The 22512-nt window shown below is 45.1% G+C and overlaps 1 protein-coding gene across 2 annotated transcripts in view; it reads right to left on the bottom strand.

Annotated features, from left to right (window-relative positions):
• ESRP2 (epithelial splicing regulatory protein 2) overlaps positions 1–22512 on the bottom strand; it is a 79703-nt gene that overhangs the window by 7861 nt on the left and 49330 nt on the right. For both annotated transcript variants that reach the window (XM_055000291.1, XM_055000290.1), the window contains exons 11-15: positions 21439–21740; positions 15964–16185; positions 13865–14063; positions 11857–12085; positions 7915–8092 (exon numbers count right to left, since the gene is read on the bottom strand). In XM_055000291.1, the coding sequence (XP_054856266.1) occupies positions 7915–8092; positions 11857–12085; positions 13865–14063; positions 15964–16185; positions 21439–21740 (1130 nt within the window). The remainder of the gene's footprint in view (positions 1–7914; positions 8093–11856; positions 12086–13864; positions 14064–15963; positions 16186–21438; positions 21741–22512) is intronic.

The following is a 22512-nucleotide window of genomic DNA, read 5'->3' as shown; positions in this document are numbered from 1 at the left end:
TTAGTGGTTCAAGGTTCGTGAAATGCTACGAACCACAAACCGCAACAAGCCGCTGTTCTCCCGGTTTGTGCCCATCTCTAGTTATGATTTCTTTCCTGGAGCTCAAATAATAATAACATACTTTGTAAACCGCTCCAAGTGGGTGTTAAATCGTCCTGAAGGACGGTATGTAAATCAAATGTTGTTGTTGTTGTTATTAAAGACAATTAATTAAGTCCTGTGGCCCAGCACCAAAGCCCAATGTCTGGTTACTTTTTGGAGACTATCACTCCAGTCACAAATCAAGGCTCTTCGTAAAAGCTACAGCTCTGAGATGTCTTTCATTGTCTGGTTGGCCCACACTGGAAAGAGATGCTCTGTTACAAGCACTGGGCCCTTCTAGGAAAACTAAAGCACCCTTGAGACAGGAAGGGCCACAGACTGCATGGAGTCTCCATGGCAAACATGGAAGTACAGAGTAGAAGACTTGGAAACCTGATCAGAACGTCCCTGCAAGTCACACCAGCCATTTTTGCTCATACTGAGCAGGTATCAAAACACGGCATTTCTTATCCTGCAAACTGGAGGGCGTGGCTTCTTTTATTGAGTCAACCCATTTCATTTTAGTTCTTCCTCTTTTCCTACTACCCTTCCACTTTTCCTAGCATTATTGACTTTTCCAGAAAATCTTGTCTTCAAGATTGCCAGAGGTCTTGCTAAATACCAAGTCATCTCTCCAAAACAGTCCATCCAAACCAGAACAGGGTTGAAATCGAGCATCCATATTTGTCCTCAAACAATCCTAGGGATTTCCAAGCAAGTTATCTGACTCCAAAGTTTCAGTTTTGGGGAGCAGAGTGGATTCAAATGTAAGTTCAGGTTTGCACTGAACTTACAATTCAGTGGGCCACTTGAGCACTTGTCTATATTTATTTATTTACTGTATTTATACCCTGCCCTTGTCCTCAGTGGGGATCCAAAGTGGCTTACATTGTTCTCCTCGTTTCCATTTTATCATCACAACAACCCTGTGAGGTAGGTTAGGCTGAGAGGGTGTGACTGGCCCAAGGTCACCCAATGAGCTTCCATGGCAGAGTGGAGATTCAAAATGGGGCCTCTTTTAAGGATAAAGCTCTGTCTTCCTGTAGTCCAGGCTTTCTCAAACCTGTTTCGCTCCAATGTTTCTTTTTTAATTGTTGCCTTTTATCCTTAAGATGTGTGAAACCTTTAAAAAAATCCATTTGCCTTCAAAAACCAAAGTGACTTAAAGAATCCATGTGAAAGGGTCCTTAGGTAATACCCCTCAAACTATGATCTCAAGTTGGCTTATTATCCATAGTTAATCGTGGTTTTATGTGCTGTACAAACACAGACATCATAGCTTGATCATGGATTGTTTCACTCTGAAGCCAAGGAAAACAGTGCTAGGAAATGGGAGTCTCACGCCAACATATTCCGAGACAAACCAAGATTGCCTGTGATCTGGATTCTGATTTCACAAGTTAAACATTGTTAAAATAAACCATGGTTTTGTGTTCTATCTCAACCGAGTACGTCTGTTGCACCAATATAGATAAAAGAACATGACAATAATCAATACTGAGCAATATTAGGCTAAGCATTTGTATTCTAGATGAACTTTCAAACTTTGCATGAACCGTCTATGTGTTTTTTCTATGTGTTAGGTAATTCTAACAGGTGTGCTTTAATCTTTTGACAGTTAATTAAAATAGTGGACTCTATCGAGATTAATGTTCCTCTATCAGAGATTCAACCAATAGCGATCTCTCAGCTTAACTTTTTATGACACTTCTCAGAGATTTATAGTTTTGTTTTGCAAGTTTGAGTATAACGTCATTTTTTACTAATTGGAAGGTTATACAATAGAAACTATGAATATACAATGAAGCATCAGACCAATTATCGTTTGTTTGTGCTATCATGTGAATAGACCTTAGATATTTGCATATGATGACTTAAAAATTGCAAATTCAGATAGAATGGCAGAGCTCTGATGGAAGAAATCTCTTGAGAGAATTTAGGTGAGAATTTATTTTTACCTATGCATTTCATAGAAACTTTGATTATGTTAAACTTGGAATTTATTAGGAAATGTTAGCAAACTTATTTCTTATTGCCTTTCTGTGTTCTGTTTTTATAGGATTTATATTAATAACCATTTATATTTTAATTACTTGCTTCATTAAAAAACTAGGGTGTATTTTCAATAAAGTGAAATAAACTCTAGACAGGCGCCTGTGTGTTTGATGAAGAGTTGCAAAGCAATATTGAACCCTATATAAATAAATGTACTGATAAACAGGTGGTTCAAAGAACTTATCTGTTTGACAGGTCTGAGAACTAACTGCTGAAAGCTTTCCAAGAGAAAAGATACATCTTTCTTTTGGCTAGTAGAAGCTTAGTTTCAGACATGGGCAAAAGCTCGTTACAAGTCTGTGCAAAAAATGCAAGTGATCATGAACTTTATAATCCTGTGGTGGAATGAAGAGGATAATATGGGGTCATATTCATTAGATAAGTCCAGCCAGAGAGAATGCAGAAGCAAAAGAATTCCAAAGAATGGCTTTTCTTTCTTCTGCCCTGGCAACTCAAGAAAAAGGGGGAAAGGGCTGCCACCAAAAAGGCCCTCCTTTTACAAGCAAACTAATACTAGCATTCAATTTATATACCGCCCTTCAGGATAACTTAATGCCCACTCAGAGCGGTTTACATCTGTGAGGTGGGTGGGACTGAGAGAGCTCTGGAAGAGCTGTGACTGACCCAAGATCACCCAGCTGGCTGCAAGTGGAGGAGTGGGGAATCAAACCCGGTTCTCCCGATTAGAGTCCCGTGCTCTTAACCACTACACCAAACTGGCTCTCTGATATTAGGAATGACTGGGTAGCAGTAGCTCCCTCTTTCCCCTCATAATTCAAATGTCACAGCCAAAGCTTTTGTATCACCTGACAATTCTAGAAGTTGAAATCTCAAAAAAAAAAAAACCTTTAAAATTTTGAAAACTCACTGAATTTCAAATTTGGATTTTGATAGTAAAAGTGACCCTAATAGAGGGCTTTTATTTGACAACGGAACTCAACTGTTTTGGTTTTTCATTCATTTGAAGTGATATCAGCCAACATGTTGAGCAAATATATTGTACATGCATGAATCAGCAACGTTAGAAGATAAAAAAAAACCCATCAGATTCTACCTAATATTGACTGAGATGGCAAAATCTATGGATGGCAAAATCCCTGGCACCAACATGTAGCAAATTCTCAGAGAACATATACTCATGCAGAAAAATTTGTCAAAAATTTTTACAATGGCTAATAAAATTTGTTGCCTCTGCAGACATCACTCTAAACACAAGACAGTTCACACATTGCGTTGCAGCTATCAGTCAACGTGCATGTGTGATTTCACCCCATACCTTACAGCTAACCATCCATCTGAAGCATTTCTTTTGAAGGAGCTATTCCTGGTTGCTTTGTACTTTATTCAAACCCATTTATATTCTTTGCAGCAAATGATGAAAATTTGTTTGAAAAAATGGTGATGAAATGGCACAAAATTATTTCATTTAAAACTTTTTTAGCTGCCTTTCTACCTTGCAAGAACTCAAGGCGGCTTACAATATAAATAAGACAACAATCATACAATGAATAAAAACAAAGTTTAAAAGCTAAGACTGCCAATAAACAATAAACATAGAGACAAAGTTAATTAAAAGCAGTCCTAAATAAAACCATCTTCAAGTTGCCTCTTGAAGATCATCATTGAGCGGAGCCAGACATTGAGGGGATGTTGCTCCTTAATTGTGGGGCTGCCACCAAAAAGGCCCTCCTTTTATGAGCAAACTGATTTACATACAATTGTTCAATCGCTATTCTTAATTTCAAATTTGTTATTTGGGATGCAGAGAATTTCTTTTAGGACAGCAGAATCTCCTTGCTGCAGAAAGAGAATTAGTTCACCAAAAAAGAGTGCCAGACAGAGAGTACAGCCAACAAAATCTAAGACCAGTATTCCTGACCCCACAAACCTCAAGCTGTTCCAAGATAACTACTAAAAATCACTCCTGGTAACAATATGGGCTAGAATCTTGTTTGCCTGAAATCAAAGCTGAGATTTGCGAGGCTCCAAGTCCCGCACCTGATCCTCCATCCTGTACAGGAAGAAGGAAAAGACACACAAAAGATTTCTCTCTTTTCTGGGTGTTAAACAGCCACTCTGGCAGAATGGGCAACCAGGACAGGCTTCAGATTTCTAAAGAAACCCAGAGAAGAGAAGACATCTTTGTTCAAGCATAGATTTGAAAGGAAACCTTTAAATCCTATCGAAGTCGGCGACAATGAGGCCTCCTGTCCCTGTATGGGAGAAATACAGACTGCTAATACCTTTGGCATTTTGCCATCAGTTCAGTACCTGGCTGGCACCCTCTCCTTTCAGTGCTTCGTCCCCCTCCCCCTATTACACAGTTTTAGACCACATCTGGCCATCAAGTCTATTGAAAAAGCCAAAGGATTAAATACAATAAAGCCCCTTTTTCGTTGCAGGCAAGATTATGTGATACGGAAGTTCAGCATGGGTTGAGCAGATATGTCCCAAGTACAGTCCTGCTGCCAGTATCTTAGAAAACAGACCATACACATGTTTTTTTCTTTTTACAAGAACATCCAGACTAGGTGTCCTGCTATCAAGTGGAGTACAAATGTTTTCAGGCCGTTGATAATACGTGCTCAAAAATCTCATCCGAGCAAGAAATCTTAAAATTTGGTGCTTGATTTTACTCCAGAATGTGTTTTGTCCATTGGTAATAGACACAGTTTTATCTGTTTGCAATGGCACCTGGCCTTTGGGCCCTCCAGAGGTCACCCCCCACCCTGCACCTTTCTGAACGGAGAGATTACTGAATTGCATTTAACAGCCCATTCGTAAGATCTGCCACGGCAGAAAAATGACACAGCCAGTGTGGTACAGTGGTTAGAATGCTGGACTAGCAAAGTTCCAATCCCCACTCTTGTCTTGGCCAGTTACTATCTATTACAGGGTTGTTGGTAAAGCTAAAGTGCTAGGGCGACGGACCAAGACACACCAAACTGAGCTCCTTGGAGGAAGTGCAGGATCTTAATTATATCCACACACTACACCCACATTTTAGACTGCTTATCCTGAAAAGACCATTGGCCCTCTCAGTTCAGTAATATCTTACAACTGTCCTCCAAGGCTCTATGCAGAGATCTCGCCAGCCCTGAAAGTCAAGCACCTTCTCACCAGAGACGGGAACTAGATACCCGCTGTACCTCTGCTTAGCATCATGAAGATCAGAGTGTACTGTTTTGCTTTAAGTAGACATAACAGAATTTTGGAACAAAGATGTCTTAGGATACTCCACCTCCTTACCGAAACATGTTTCAATACCACTACAGTGGAGGTTTTAGGGTTTATAATTCCACTACACAAAATGCACAGTAAACAGGCACCCAGCAATGCCCGAGTAGATCCAGACGACAACCTTGGAGGGTCTCAGGACACAGAGAACAGGACAATCCAAAGAGAGCCAAAGAGCTTTTTCACAAAGCTCTCAACTGAGATAATGTCCTTGAACACTCCTACTGCCTTCCAGTCTATCTCCTGCTGATCACCACTGGCAACTAAACCCTCCACCTCCTGCCGACGGTGCTCAGCTCTCAATTAGATAGTGCCGGGCAGGCTCAAGAACAGCCTATGAGATGTGTTAATGATTCATTTATTTTAAGACTCCTCCTGAGTAAGGTAGAACCATTGGAGGAGATTAAGGAACAGATTTAGAGAAGATTTCCAAATCTGCAGGAATATTCTGGGTGGGGGTGTTAAACATTTTTTAAAAGATGATTCTACAGAGTAAGAATCTTACACCCCATGTAAGGACGATGGTTTAGAAGAAAGTAAACAAAATATATTCAACACTTATGAATAATTGCATCTGACGAAGAGAGCTGTGATTCTCGAAAGCTTATGCCTCAATAAAGATGGTTAGTCTTAAAGGTGCTACTGGACTCTCTACTATTTTATAAATAATTGATTATTGCTAATGTTTATAATGATCAGGGGTCATTTCGTAGAAAAAGAGCTGGAGGAACTTATTAGCATAACTCATTAGCATATGCCATGCCCCTTGACATCACCGGAAGTGTGTCATTAGCATAACTGATTTGCATATGCCACACTCCCTGGCATCACCTATCCTGGCTGTTTTGGACCCAATCCTGGCCATTCAGGACTGAAATTGGGCCCAAAATGGCAAAAAGGGGCTGAAAATGGCCGAAAAGGGGCCCAAAATGGTCAGGATTGGGCCGCTGATGAGCGGGAGAGTGATCCTCCACCCATCAGAGGCCTGATCCGGGCCGTTTCGGCCCCAATCCAGGACGAAACAAGCCCCAAATGGCTGAGAGTCAGGTGGGTGAGGCCACCTGACATGTGACATCTTTGGGGGACTGCTGGAACTGTGTTCCTGTGCGTTCCCCCTCGAAATGAGCCCTGATAATGATAATCATTAGAGTATTGAGTGGTCTTCAGCAAGTCACCAGCTCTCAGCCTAGCCTTCCTGGCAGGGCTATTGCGAGTGTATAAACTCTCACATACCTTGCCTTGAGCTCTTTGGAGGGATACAAATATGACAGAGTAAATGGGGGTGGGGGAGGGTATCACTGGCAATTAAAAACAAATGCTAAATGCCCGTAATTTTGCAAGATCCAAATCTGAAGTCAGGTATATATGAGCATTATTGTTGTTGTTATTGCCATGATCCTTTTTAGACACAGCAAAAACAACCACAAAATTGAGTTTTCCAGTTTTATAAGGTTTTTTTTTTAATAAGGAAACCTTTTATAAGGTTTCCAGTTTTATAAGGTTGGGTTTTCCTTTTCATTCGCCTTCATGTGGTGAGAGCTGGTACTTCATATATCAGGGTGAATGACATTGCTTGCTAGAGGTTTCTTGCACAGAGTAAATACTACATTTCACCACAAAGAGAGAATTTTCCAACTGAAAACATCCACCCTATAGAGGAGATCTTCCAGGAAGGATATCTCCTTGTCTCAGAACTTTTTACATGCAGTCTCCTAAATAACATTGAGCAGGGTTTTTTTTCTGGGAAAAGAGGTGGTGGAACTCAGTGGGTTGCCCTAGGAGAAAATGGTCACATGGCTGGTGGCCCCGCCCCCTGATCTCCAGACAGAGGGGGTAGTTCAGATTGCCCTCTGTGCCAAGCTGCGCGGAGGGCAATCTAAACTCCCCTCTGTCTGGAGATCAGGGGGCAGGGCCACCAGCCATGTGACCATTTTCAAGAGGTGCCGGAACGCGGTGGAACGGAGTTCCGGCACCTGAAAAAAAGCCCTGACATTAAGCATGCCGCTGACTATGAAAGCACCAAATGCAGTCCCAGGAGCCACAGAGGGAAAAAGAAAGAGATTGGAGTAACACCCAGACTGAATTTCCAGCGATGAATGAAAGCTTGCCACAGGTCACAATTTGCTACAAGTACTGCATGGCACCATTTCAGGCCTCGACGTGTCTACAGAGAAAGCTTGACATAGTTGGACTGGAAGACAGAATGGGAAGCCAGTTCAAGCCTAGATTGGAAATGCAGCTACGGGTGGGTAAAGGCAACTTCCCCCACCCCTATTTCTGTCTTCCTTCAGCCTCGGCAAAAAGGTCTGCTCACACGAGTGGTGATTGAAAGACAAAGAGTCACATTGGCAGCTGGATCAGTCCTGGCTTGGAACTCCAAAGAAAGGAAGTGGTTTGCAAGGGTTTGACTCCACCCCTGGTTGGCACAAGAGAAATTTCTCGCCCAAAACTTCTGCTCCCTTAAAGCTGTGAGATGTGGAAAGTTCAAGTTGCAGTTTACCACCGAGAATGGGGGTGGGGAAGGAGGAGCCCGATACTAACCTGATAGCCCTGGAAGAAACTGAGAATTTCCTTCATGCCTGCATTGTACGGCAATCCCTGCATCCGGACAAGAGCGCCAGGCTGGGGCAGCATTGGAGTGTGCGAGGCCGAGGCGGCGGCTGCCACTGCTGCTGGAGGAGCTGTAATGTATCCCACTGTGGTAGGGGACACCGGAGGGCTGAAAGCGAAGGAAAGACAGTTGGGCCAGATTGGACTGGTTCACAAATGCAGGTCTGATTTGGGGACCTGCAGCCAAATTTTCAAATGGCTTCACTGTGATGGAAGGGCTAATTCACACATGCAAGTAGAGACATATGTGGGACTCTCCCCACACTGCCTTGAATTGGGGACAATTCAATCCCAGCTGCCTTGAATTAGGGCCAATTCAAACCATCTCAGGCTGTACAAAGCGACCTGATGCCAAGTCTCTCCACTGGCCCACCAAGTCTAGCACTGCCCACTTTGACTACTTCTATGAAGTCCGCTTTTCCAAAACTTTTTTAAAAAAAGATACAGTGCATTATAAATGCAAGGAACATACAAAGCTGTCTTATATCAAGTCAGACCATTGGGGCACATGACCCACATTACTCTTGAGGGAACAGCTCTCCAAGGTCATCTTATCTGGAGAGGCCTGCAAAGCACACGCTCTCCCACTAACATATAGGCACTCCCTACATGCCAAAGCTTGGGCTGTGTAATGTTTGTTGCCACTGGCTGAGAAGGGAAGCAGTCCATTGCTTTGCCGTGCACACAGACCATCCTTCAGGTCTGAAATCCACCATATCTACCTGAAGGGTAGATGGCCCTGAATGCAAGATGACCCCCTTCCCTAAAGTTATACACATTTTTTTAAAAAATCACTGGATCTACTTTTAACATATGCATATGTAAGGTGACAGCCTCTTTTTCTTGATGTCATACCTGGAAAAAACACCTTGTCTTCCTCTGGAGTAAATAGAGTATCTGTCATGAAAGAATTAAGTTGATGTTTGTGTTAAGCTAGTGATAACTACTTAGCATAGAGCCAATTAGGTGTAGAGTAGAATCTTTCTGCCAGAGAGGAGGTGGTATTATTATCAATGAGGTGACCCTAAGACTGACTACTGGCGGATCAATGTTATTGGGGGGCAATTACGCATTCTTGCATACAGGGCTTTTTTTCTGGGAAGAGGTGGTGGAACTCAGTGGTGGAACTCAACCGCACAATGATGTCACTTTGGGTCAGCTGGAACAAGGGTGTGTGTGAGTATTTTAAAGTTTAAATTGCCCTCGGCAAAAATGGTCACATGGCCGGTGGCCCTGCCTCCTGTCCTGATTTCTAGACAGAGGGGAGTTTGGATGGCAATCTCAACTCCCCTCTCTCTGGAAATCAGGGGGCGGGGCCACTGGCCACGTGACCATTTTTAAGAGGTGCTGGAACTCCGTCCCACTGCGTTCCGCTGAAAAAAAAGCCCTGCTTGCATATATGCAGGGACCAGTTACAGCTCAGTGGTTCTTTTTTAAAGTTTGAACTAGAGAGGTGTAGAGAGAGTTACAGAGAACAAAGGAACAAGATGGAGCTTAGTTAAGCTGTTTGTTATTTTACTATCTGTGTACCCTTTACCCTAATTCTGTAGCAAACTCTTTTCCTTAGAAGCTAAACACGCACATGTCTGCACCGCTTATTTCTGCAGTGTATTATTTTTCACTCTGCTACAATTTTATAACGGTGACGTACATAGGTATGGACATAGGTCACAAGCATTAGACGTGGGGGGGGGGGCTGAATGGAAGCGCTTCAGTGTGTTAAGGCAGGGCTCTTCAATGAAGCCATTTCACAAAACTGGTTCTGAAATTTTTACAGAGGCAAATGTGAACCCCCTGAGCAACAGAGCTTTCAGAGTTTGGTTGCAAAACTCACTGCCATTGTTAACTTTCTTTAATTCTTGTATTTATTTATACTCCGCCTTTTCTCTCCAATGGGGACCCAAAGTGGCTTACATTGTTCTCCTTGCCTCCATTTTATTTACACAACAACCCTGTGAGGCCACCCAGTAAGTTTTTGTGGCAAAGCAGAGATTTGATCCTGGGTCTCCCTAGAGAGATCCTAGTCTGACTATTACAGCACACCGGCTCTTGAAGATGGCAGAGAGGAGATGAGGAGGTATTTTGTATTGCATCAGCCATTGCAGCTAAGAGACACAGCCGACAGAGCCCTAGAGTGTATTTGCATTTATGGCTACTGGCTAGCATACTTATGAGCTACTGTGCTCCTGATCATAGAGTATGTACCACAGGCTATTAGGCAGGGCTTTTTTTCAGCTGGAACACGGGGGAACAGAGTTCCGGAACCTCTTGAAAATGGTCACATGGCTGGTGGCCCCGCCCCCTGATCTCCAGACAGAGGGGAGTTTAGAGTGCGGAGGGCAATCTAAACTCCCCTCTGTCTGGAGCTCAGGGGGCGGGGCCACCAGCCATGTGACCATTTTCTCCAAGGGCAACCCACTGAGTTCCACCACCTCTTTTCCCAGAAAAAAAGCCCTGCTATTAGGTATGCATTGTTTAAAAATTGCAGTATCCACCCAGGGAACACCTGTTGCATCAGATCGCTCTGCCCCACACCATTCCTTTCCCAAGAGCCTTTATTAGGGCTGTCTGTTTCAAGCATGCTTGTAATCATAACTGCTCAAGCACAAAAACTGCTCCTGGTGCACAAATTCAGCAGGCTGAGAATTTCAGCCATTTAAATCAGTCAAGTTTCTAGCCCTCATGGCTACAGAAATAACGCAACCTGGTCGTGTCTAAGCCAGAGCTTGTAGTAGTCATGAGGGCTAGAAACTTGACCTTTAAAATTGCTCTAGCCTGCTACTCAGGCACAGACCAATTGGTCCTTCCAATTTGAACCTTGGTCTTGCAGATCGGGGCCAATCAGTCCTTCCTGGATCTTGCAGAAAGACCAATCGGTCCTTCCCAGTTCTGACAGCACCAGAACAGGACTTGCTGCACTCCTTGCTCGTCTCCCACAACTGACAGAAGGCTAAATTATACAAAGCAAGATGAAGTGCGCAAAATTCATATAACCTAGCTAGGCCATTTAGTCTAGATTATTTTATGATTGCTATTTGAACAGACCATCAACATACAAAGGGTTTTACAGGACTAAACAAAGAAGTAAAGGTCATTGCAACGAGGTTAAAATCTAAATTTTGACAACAGGGCGATCAACTGAAGGCATGGAAGAAAGAGGCAAATTTAACAAAGCCATGGGAAGAACAGATGTCCTGAAGCAGCAGGCAGACATAGCTACACCTATATTTTCAAAATGCATCTTAAAGATCACGAGGATTAGGAACTTACTGTTTAAAAAACAACAACGTTGGCTGAAGTTCGCAGTGTGCTGCACTAGCTGCTGGGTTTTGATCAAGGTGACTATTTCAGTACCGAAAAGTGATTAGTCCAGTCAAAGAATCCTAAGCTGGTATTACCTGGGGTAATATCTGCCTGATTTAATCTTCTACTTTCGGTACTTTTGCAGGGGAGATTCTCAAGGGTTTCATTTCAGGAGCGCGCTTGTCTCCGTGAAGATGGGGAAGCTGAAACTGTTGGGCACACACTATGGTACTACCTCTTTTATTGTCATCTCAGAAAAGATCTGGTTATTCTCATGCTTCAGAAAATCCCAGGCAGAGAATTTGTATACGGTTTTTCTTCTCTTGGACCATGATCTTGGGGTTATGGACCAAGTGGCCAGATTCTGTGCAGCCACTAGAGTCCGTTGCTGTCCTGTAATGAGTTGGTGGATGCTACCTGTTTGTTTAATACAACTTTTGTTACTCTTCATGCAACAATGGTGTTACTGTATGTATTTTAGAACTGGTCTTCGCTCATAAGAAATAATAATAATAATAATAATAATAATAATAATAATAATAATGATGATGATGATGATGATGATGATACCTGGGGTAATAAGCTGTGTAATTCATATAAAGTTGAGCAGCCTGAGCTGGGTAATAAGTAACAGCTGGAGTGGCGGCGGCAGCAGCAGCAGCGACGGCAGCAGCAGCTGCGGAAGCCTGTTGGGTCCTGCTGGAAGGTAAGAGCGCTTGCGACTGGTATATTGCCGCTTCTGCTGGGATCACGGCTCCTGCGGCCGTCTGGAAAGCAGCATAGGCTGGAGGTGAGAGACCTAATGGGAAGGAACGGCACAAAGGAAAAAAGAAGACGCACAGAAAGTTAGCAAGGCTGGTGCGTTATACCTTTCGACGCAGCTGCAGTTGCAAGCAAAGGCTGAATGCTGCTCAACAATATTGCTCAGCCTTGAAGAAAACACAGATGGACAGAAGCCCCCTCCCCAACCAGGCCAGTGCTCCCCCTACATTGGTTATCAATGCGGAGTCCGTGCCAGAACCACTCAGCACCGTTGGGTTTTGCTCAGAACTGTGGTGTATGTGTGGGGTGCGGATTAGAAGCAGTTCACCTTCGGCATATTATAGTTGCTGCACCTGAGCCATCCTTCTAAGGTTCTATGGGGACGCTAACCTCTGAAATTAAAGGTGACGGGGTAAGTAAGGGGTATTCCCAGTGGTGGAACCCCATTTATTTTTTGAGAAGTGATGGAACCCCATTTATTTTGCGACAAGTCAACATTATATTCTTTCAACCACTGGGATTATATATATAAATATATAATCGCAGTTTCTGCACCACACTGCGCCTTGATTTATTGTTCTGCCACCGACTTGTACTTTACTTTTGAATCTCAAAACTCTAAACAGGCATTAGAGGGGTCAGGTTTCCAGACCTCTTGGTTTTAAGTTCAACATGGGTGGGTTCTTTTTGCTAAAAGCACAAGTGACAAGCAAAGGCTTTTTTTTCTTTTTAAACTTCAACTAGTTTAGTCACAAGATCTGGCCTGCCTGCCTGGAAATTGTGTGTTATGTGCTGTCAAGTCACCTCCGATCTATGGCGACCCTATGAATGAAAGACCTCCAAAATGTCCTATCATTAACAGATTCGCTCAGATTCCACATTTACTCTGATTTAAATGCAGACACTGGAGGTATCCTGACTTAGCAGGATTATCCCAGGCAGAACAGTGACTGTGATGTGGAAGATCTGGGCCCAACCTTCAAACAACCTTTTTGTATTCTGCCCCCAAACCAGAGATTCTGTCATTCAGCCCACAGTGAAGCCAGCAGTGTTGATTCAAGACAGCAAAGAAAAAAAATCGGGTTTCATCACTCTTTTCTGGATCCAGGGCCGTTTCCAGATGGCTTACCTGAAGCCGCTCCATGCCGGAATGTTGTGGATTGTGCTGGGGCAAAACTCGCACGAGAAAACAATATTTCACGTTTTCCCCGGCACGATCCACAACATTGCGGCATGGAGCCGCTTCAGGTAAGCCATCTGGAAACGGCCCAGTAGAATTTGTCTCAGAAGATGCCATCTTCAACAACAAGCTATCCCCCAAAGACGGACATCTCCTTAGTGCTAAGAGGCAGGCTAACAAGATCGCTCGGCTACAGAAGATGTTTCTGCAGTAAAAAATAAATTAAAAATCCATAGCCAAGCAGATGAAGTTTACTGCAGATTTTGGAAAAAAGGTACCCCCAAACAGAACGCATGATAATACGAGAGCTTGTGTGTGTACGGAGGGAGAGGGATCTCTACCTACCTGTCCGAGAAAATAGTAAGGACAAGAGCTGCAAGCGTTAATCTGAATTAACTGGTAACCAGGGAGAGATCAGTCGGTGCCCCCTGCCCTGCACGGGGCACTGATTCGCCCTAATAAAAATGCTTTCAATCATGCCAGTGGTTGCCCCAGCAACCAATTCCATCCAGAGCCCAAGGGATGATTACAGATGCTTGCAAAAGATTTAAAGAGGGATGAGCGGACCGCAGCGCATCAGCACCTACCAGGCACCAGCCATTAGCAGCAGAGAGAGCGGAAGAACCGGAGACTTACATGGTAACTTACACGGGGGCGGAGACAAGCCACTACGATTTAAAGTGCCACCCATTAAAACAAAATTCATCTCCTCTCCTGAACACTGGAAGACTTCCACGTAGCGGTCCTTCATCATCTTCTTGTGACACTTCTGAGCCACTAGGAAAGCCCGGTCCGAAGATTTCATCTGGATAAAAGCATCACCGGAAGGCCGGCCCTGAAGAACAGAAGCTGGAATTTAAGAAATGTAGGCCCGCATTCCAGAACGAGCTTGGAACACTACCACCTCTATCAGTCACATTTTTAATACCGCCTATCCTCCGGGGAGTTCCGGGCACTCTATACAGTTGTTGTTTCCTCACAACAGCCCTGTGAGGTAGGTTTGGCTGTATCTCTCTGGGTTTCAGGGATAAAAAAAAACCTGGATCCCTGAAATCTGGGTTAGAGAATCCCAGATTTAATCAGACATTATTCCCTATGGGGAAAAATGTCCAGGGTGCTGGGGGGGGGGGGGCATTTTTTAAGCAATTGCCACCAAATTTGTAGGGAACCTACTCCTTACTGTCCATCAAAGGCCCCACCCCCAAATTTCAGGAGGATTAGACCCCAGGGTTCAATTTTATGGGCCCCTGAACAAGCTGCCCCCAGCCACTCCTATGGAGGAAACATTTCCAAGGCTTTTAAACTCCCCAGCTCCTTTCGTCCCGTGCTTGGGATTCTATGACTCAACATTAAAACATCCTTTACAAGCTTATTATTAAACCACAGAATCCCATGGAGAAGGCGACTGGTGCCACCGGAAACATGGCGATTTCTCTTCTGGCCTGACCAAGAAGGGACATCATTGTAGCATTTGTCTCGAACTGTATGGTTAAGCCATAGAGTTTTGGGTGAATGCTAAAGTGGTACCTCCTACATGATGATGTCACTTCCAGGTCACACCAGAAGTGACAGCACTGCATTGCCAGGCAATGTCATGGCATTGCCAGCTAGAGCCACCCCCAAGTTCTCCTGCTGATAGCCAGTTTTGAGAATGCAGGTGGAAAAAATACCCCTTTACCTCTGGTTTGCACCCAGATCAGCAAAGCCAGCTATGTCATATGCCTTACAAGAATTCCCATCATTTCTAGAAGACTATGACCCCAGTATCCCAAAGAGACAAAGACTGTGTGATATTGCATCAGGCATCCAGGTTCAAGGACCATAGCATCCTAGTACCCAATGACTTAAGATGAGGCAAGTACCTGGCATGGAGGGACAAACAATCAGGATGCACAGACAAATAGCCTGGTGGCTTCACCAGGGACAAACAACAGAGTTTCCTATACTGATGGAGAAGAACAGGACTGGGAATAGGTACAGAAATCAGGTCACTCGGAAGGATCATTTCTAGGACCAGGAAGATTCTGCTCCGAGGTTGAACTCCCTGTAGTTCTTCCTCTGACCAGTGTGGGGTAGCAAGGAGAAGGGAAATAGGTCCCGGTTCAAGTACCACTAGCTGCCCACAAATCAAAACCCAAGGAGCTTGCTGCTGCCAAGACACAAGACCAGCAATGAGAGGAAGGGGCTTACCAAAAGGAGAGCTGGCATAGTAGTGGATAGAGGGTGGGGCAAGGATCCTGGGAGAACCAGGCTCAAACCCCCACTCGGCCATGGAAGCTCACTGGGTGATGCTGGGCCAGTCACATTCTCTCAGACCAACCTACCTCACAGGGTTGTTGCTGCTAGAGAATGGAATGGGGGAGAATGCAGGATATAAATAAATAAACACACAAATTCAAATGCAAAGGGGCCTGATAACCACATGGTTTTATTAGCCATCTGTTCCCCCTTAAAGGGATAGCTTGGGAGATACTGGATTGTTTCTCTGATGGACAGAGCAGTCACCCTGCTCTAATGCATCATCACCTATTTTGAGTTCCCATGGTGGAGAGTGCCCTCAAGTCATAGCTGACTTACAGCATCCCCTGGTGGGGTTTTCATGGCAAAAGACTAACAGAGGTGGTTTGCCATTGCCTACCTCTGCCATTGCCTGGTCTTTGTGGAAGGTCTCCCATTCAATTACTAACCAAGGCCAACCCTGCTTAGCTTCTGAGATGTGACGAGATCAGGCTTACTTGCTGATTAAGGACCATGTGGACTCCGTGTGGCTTGATATCTGCGGTTGCATCTCCCATGAACTCCAGGATGTCATCGATTCTGGCAGTGTATGGCAGGCCTCGGAGCCGGACACAATCTCGCACGCTTCCAGGAGCAATAGTGTAAGGAGGTGGTATGACGGGAATTATGGGAGTTGGGAGCGTGGAGATCAAAGGCGTTGACATATATCTGTTAAGGACCTGTCGGCAAAGAGTTTGTTGGTGGGGAGAGAGAAAGAAGAGGACGTCAGCTTTGCCAAGACGTGAACTGCAGTCGCAACTCAAGAGAATCATTAGAAAGCAGGGCTACCAAAACAAATGGCTGCCATTTTTTGAATATATCACTACAAACGATGTACAAACCCGATATATCAAACAATCTTAAACTTATAGGAATAATAATAACCACATATACTCAACTCACTTAACACTGAATCACTTGTTCACAATGTCAAATCTAAATTTAATTATAGGCAAAAAGTATAGAATCTTGTAACTTTACTCATCCTTGCATTGGACTCACAGCACGTAACTCTACTCCTTGACGCTATGACATTTGTGTTAAGTATTCATAGTACGAACAACATTACTATCAATCTTGAATGGCTAAAACTTCAACCTTATTGTTGTTATGGAAATTATTTGAAAATAAAGTTCTCAAAAAAAAGAAAAAGAAGAAAGCGAGCAGGGATTCACTACAAATAAAAGGTCCATCTGTTTCAAGATCATTGGATCGCCCCTCCTCCTCCCTAGCAGAACCCTGAGCGCATGGAAATCCCACCTACTGGTTGGCATCCCAAGGGTAAGGAGTTGCACCACCCTCAGCAGGTGGCTTCCCCTACACCCCCAACCCACATTACACCAGCCCTTGCCTCATAGATGCAAGAGCACAGAAAGATCAAGGCTGATTCCGCACACGTTGGATAATGCACTTCCAATCCTCTTTAGAGAACATTTGGAACTGAATTTTTCAAGTGTGTAGTAGTAGTAGTTTAGTAGTAGTAGTTCACAAGTGTGAAACAAAAAATCCACTTCCAAATGATAGCTAAAGTGCATTGAAAGTGCATTATCCAACATGTGCGGAATCAGCCCAAGTCATGCAGTAGCCATTATGGCAGTGGACCAAGGGTGTGTGGCTAGAGTTGCCAACTTCCAGGTGTTAAAAGTTCTCCTGGCAGATTCAGAGGGAACACTGTAGGGCATCACTGTAGGGCATCACATCCCTGCCGAGCTTCTACACCAGCGCAGGACTCTAATCTGGAGAATTGGGTTTGATTCCCCACTCTTCCGCTTGAAGCCAGCTGGGTGACCTTGGCTCAGAGCCAAACTACAAGTGACGCCTGACACAGGTTGGATGCTTGTCAGCTTCCCTCAAGTTTTGATGGGAAATGTAGGTGTCCTTGTCTTGCAGCTTGACTCTCGGACTGCTGTCCAATGGACTTTTCAACTGTCACTTGGCCAACATTCCACCAAGCTGCCTACATTTCCCATCAAAACTTGAGGGAAGCTGACCAGTGTCCAACTAGGGTCAGGCGTCACTTGTAGTTTGGCTCTCAGAGCGGAACTACAAGTGACAAGAGGCACAGACTGGACACTTGTCAGCTTCCCTCAAGGTTTGATGGGAAATGTAGGCATCCTAGTCTTGCAGCTTGGCTCTCTGACTGCTGTCCAATGGACTTTTCAACTGTCACTTGTCCAACATTCCGCCAAGCTGCCTACATTTCCCATCAAAACTTGAGGGAAGCTGACAACTGTCCAACCTGTGCCTTTTGTCACTTGTAGTTCCGCTCTCAGTCACAGCTTCTCAGTTCTCTCAGCTTCACCCACCTCACAGGGTGATTGTTGTGAGGATACTAATAGCACACTTCATAAATCGCTCTGAATGTGGCATTAAGTTGTCTCGAAGGGTGGTATATAAATCTAATGTTGTTCTTATTATTCCTTTTGCCAAACTCCGCCCTCCCCAGGCTCCATCCACAAATCTCCAAGAGTTTCCCAACCCAGAGGCGGCAACTCCTGCATTGCGATCCCACCCCTACGCTAACCAGAACCACTTCCCAGATAGCCCACTTTGAGTTAACAAACCCCAAAAGGCAACTCCCAGAACAAAAAGCCATACCAGAAGCGTCATGAAAACCACCCCGAAATAACACAATACATCATGCAAATTGTGGGTTGCGTTATTATTTTGGTTGGTCTAGGCAACCGCCAAAAGCCACATAATGCCTTTTTATTAAGACTCAAAGCACAAACTCATCACACGCTTAGCACACTGTGTTTTGCTATTTGGGTCTAGGCAAAAAACAAAAAGCTGCACAATTCCTTTTTACTAGGCCAAAATAACACAATACAGAGTGTGAAACGTGATTTGTTTACATTTTTGGTCTTAGTAAAACGGAATTTTCTTTTGCTGCAGAACAACACGGCTGCATACTTTTTTGTGTGTAAACTCCACAAAGGAGTACATGTACTGAACACACATGTATAAAAAGAGGGGTCACACATTTTCTACAGGCTGCCTTGCAGAAGGAATGCCACAGGCAGTAGGCCTGCTCCATGCCCAGCAACCTTTCACCAAGGACATTTTGAGACCCTCCAGAGATCACCAACAAATTGTCACTAGCAACTGTAAAAAAAACAAAAACCCAAACACCAAAGAAGCAGCTCCTGCCTGCAGTCAAAGATACCCCCGCCCCCCATAAAGAATAACAAGCTCAGGGACATCTCCTCGGCCCACCCTTATGCCTCCAGCTGTGCCTTCTGATTCCTGGGGGACTTCTTTGCACTGATGCCCTCCTCGGTCCTTCCCAACAGACAGAAACCAGACAGAGATAATTGGAGGCAGAGCGGCTGCCTGTGGGGCCCTTTGTTCAAAAACTAATTAGAGGATGAGGGAGAGGGAGCCATGAAGGGGGAAGGGAGAAGAACAGCAAGTCACAGGGCAAGCACAGTGGCTGCAGTTTGGGTAACATCAGGGCTTTGTTTCTGGGGAAAGAGGTGGTGGAACTCAGTGGGTTGCCAGCACAGGGGGCAACTCTTGGTGGGAGGTGGTACCCCTGGTACCATATGTGTGCACTCAAAGTGCGTGCAGCACCTGATCCAGGGTTGCCCACGCCCGGGGCAACCCTTGGCTTACTGTCTCGCGCTTGTGCTTCCCGCACTGCGTGATGACGTCACTTTGGTGATGTCATCACGCAGGGCGGACAGAGGCAGCGTGTGGGGCTGAGAAGCCGCCCACCCCATTCGCCTCCCTGCAGGCGAATGGCGCAGGTGGCCTCGCAGCCCCCCGCGCTGCTGTCGCCTGCCCCGCAGGACAGGGGGCGGCCGGCTTGCCGCGCACCCCCTGCCCTGCAGGGCAGGCAAAAGGCAGCGCAGGAGCTGTGAGGCTGCCCGCACTGCCGCCTGCGCGCTCCGGCAGCTGGGAGCTGCTCCCGGCGCCCCCTCCCTGGTGGCGCCGGGGGCAGACTACCCCCTGCCCCCCCGTAGATCCGGCCCTGAGTGCGTGCATGCTCCCAAGGCCAATGATGTCACTTTGGGTCAGCTGGAACAAGGGGGGAGTTTTTAAAAGTTTAAATCACCCTTGGCAAAAACGGTCACATGGCGGCACGGAGGGCAATCTAAACTCCCCTCTGTCTGGAGATCAGGGGGCGGGGCCACCAGCCATGTGACCATTTTCAAGAGGTGCTGGAACTCTGTTCCACCGTGTTCCAGCTGAAAAAAAGCCCTGGGTAACACACTCCTGGTTGACCAGCTTGGAAACTTTCAGACACAAGAAAGTTGTGATCTCCCCTCCCTGCCCCCTGCCCGCAAGTTACAACGTACACACATTCAATCCATGTAGAGAGTACACTTGCATGTGTGGAGTAATTCTCGTGTTATAGTAAATGCCTGTACTGCTGAATGTGTGATTGAAACCCCCACATCTATCCAGGGATTGTTCCCCCGTTTCATTTGCAAAGCGAATGCGCATTGGCTCTTTCTTACAAACAGATGTATGCATGTACAAGTAGCGTGTATATGCATGCACTGTACATAATGTGCGAATGAGGCTACAGAGGGCCTGCAAAGTTTTCTCTCCTGTTAGCTGGGCTGAACAGACCCATGTTGACAATCATGAAGCTGCCTTATATTGTGTCCTGTCTGACTCTTGGTCTATCAAGGTCAGCTTTCTCTACTATGTCCTCGGCTACTTATCTTTATCCTTTTAACTAGAGAGGTCAGGAATTGACCCTGCGACTTTCTGGATGCCGAGCTGATGTTCAACTACTGAGCCACAGTCCCTCCCTGACCGAAGGGAGGAAACACATTTATCAGTGACAATAATTGTGCTTTTGCATAGATGCAATGCAAAAAACATGCCACCCCATTGCTAAGGAGCTGAGGGGACAGAGAAGCCACCTTTTCAGGCACAGGGAAATAAACAGGAACAGAATACGCCTCAATGGCACTAGGGTTGCCATACCCCCGCTGGGGGTGGGGGATCCCCAGATCCCATGCTTTCCCCCCCATGTCCACTTACTTGCCTGGCCGGGGGGGGGGGGGGCGCTGCCTGGGGCGCACTCCCTGGGCAGCGCGGTGCACCACCATGCCCTGAACTGCACCCCAAAACAGGCCTGTTTCAAGTAGAATTGGCCCCTGCAGTGGGCAATTCAGCCCCTTGGGAGTGCAGGGACCACCCTTCCACCTGCACAGCAGTCACCGCCACCACTTCCAGAAGTGACGGTGCTGCGCGGCCGGAGAGATGACGTCACTTCTGGAAGTGACGTCATCACACCGGCTTCGGGGCATGCATGCAGAAGGTCTCTATGGAACAGGGGAGAGGTAAGTGCCAGGTCCCAATCCTCCCGCCAAGAGGATGGAGGGACCTGGCAACCCTAAATGGCACTGTTAATGCGCTCTGACCAAAGCAATTCATAATAGTTATTATAAATCAGGAAAATGGCCTTCTTGGGTATATGTGGGTCACAAGGCCCTGCAAAGCCTCAACAGGATGGGGGGGGGGCAGTGATGGTGAGAGAGGCAAGTCGAGGGCACTGTATCCCTTTCCACACTGGCCTATAATGCAGAACCCTTGTAGGTGATTGCCGCGCCATATGGGATTGCCAATCTTTAAGTGGGGCCTGGAGAATCTGGAATTATAACTTATCTCCAGATTACAGAGAGATCAGTTCCCCTGGAAGAAATGGCAGCGTCAGAGGGTGGACTCTATGGCATGATACCTTGTGGCGGTCCCTCCCCTCCCTAAAACCTGCCAAACGCCACTACCAAATCTCTGGGAGTTTTCCAACCTGGAGTTGCCCACGGGTAATGCCTAGGTGCCTCTTCACTCCAAGAGCATCCCAAGTTCAGCACTTTATTTTCATGCGTCCTGATCTATGCTCAAGTCTGTGTGGCAACTACCCACAAACGACATGCAAGAAACCAACACGAGAAAAAGACCAGAATTGCTGCAACCTGCTGGACTTCCGCAGCTGTGCTTCTGAAGAGTTCGATGTAGCGCTTGCCAAGGATCTCCTTGTGCTTCTTAAGTGCATTCTGTGCATACTCTTCACAGGCAAACAGGACAAAAGCATCGCCCGTGGGCCGGCCATCTGGATACTTGACGAAGAGAAGCCCCTCCTTCCCGCCGGTGACAGGGCACTGGGGCCCAAGGAAGCCCAAGACGTCCTCAGGGGTGGCTGTGAACGGAAGCCCCCGCATCCGGATGATCACCTGGTTCTCCTTGGAGAGGAACTGGGCTACTTCATTGGAGGTACCTTGTTGGAACGATAAGGAGAGAATTTATTTTTTTGTCCCTTGGCTAGGAGAATAAAGATGGGACAGAAATTATGAGGGATTGACAAAAGTAATTCCAGATGAATTATGTCAAGAATGCTTTCTCTCCATTTTTTAAATATTTAACTGTTACTGAGCTACACCCTCCTAAACATCTGCAATTTCTTACTTTAATTTAACAGATTATAATAATAACATAATATCTTCTGTTTATCTAGCTATTTGTAAATCTTGTTAAGTGATTGTTTAACGTACACCCTATAATGTTGCAGATATTTAGACAAACTCTATAGACCTTACTGTAATTCGTAATCTCTATTTTGTTACTAGCTTTGGTATTGTTGTATTGTTATTGCTGAAATACATTTTTTCTTTAAAAAAAGAATGCTTTCGAAATACCGAAACATTTCTTTTTTTAAAAACAAAATAATTTTAGTTTAACCTGTAAAGTACAGACATAATAAATTCGGATAAACAAACATAACAGAGTCTTTAATCCATATGATTAATAAAGTTAAAAATTACCTATCAGATCATAAATATCTAAAACATCAATTAAACTATTATGAACTATCTACCAATGAAGATAACATATGATACAATCATTTAACACAAATATAATAATCTATTAGCTAAATCAAAACAAGAACCATGTTTGGTAAAAGGAATTTCTTGACAAAATTTCATAGTCCATCAAATATTCAAATATATAATAACCATGCCTGCATAAACTTTTCTATTGAGTTATTATTA

Source organism: Eublepharis macularius, chromosome 16 (assembly GCF_028583425.1).
Source record: "Eublepharis macularius isolate TG4126 chromosome 16, MPM_Emac_v1.0, whole genome shotgun sequence".
In the NCBI taxonomy this organism is placed as follows: Eukaryota; Metazoa; Chordata; class Lepidosauria; order Squamata; family Eublepharidae; genus Eublepharis; species Eublepharis macularius.
The sequence above is the reverse complement of the archived record's forward strand: the minus strand, read 5'-3'. Positions and strand labels throughout refer to the sequence as shown.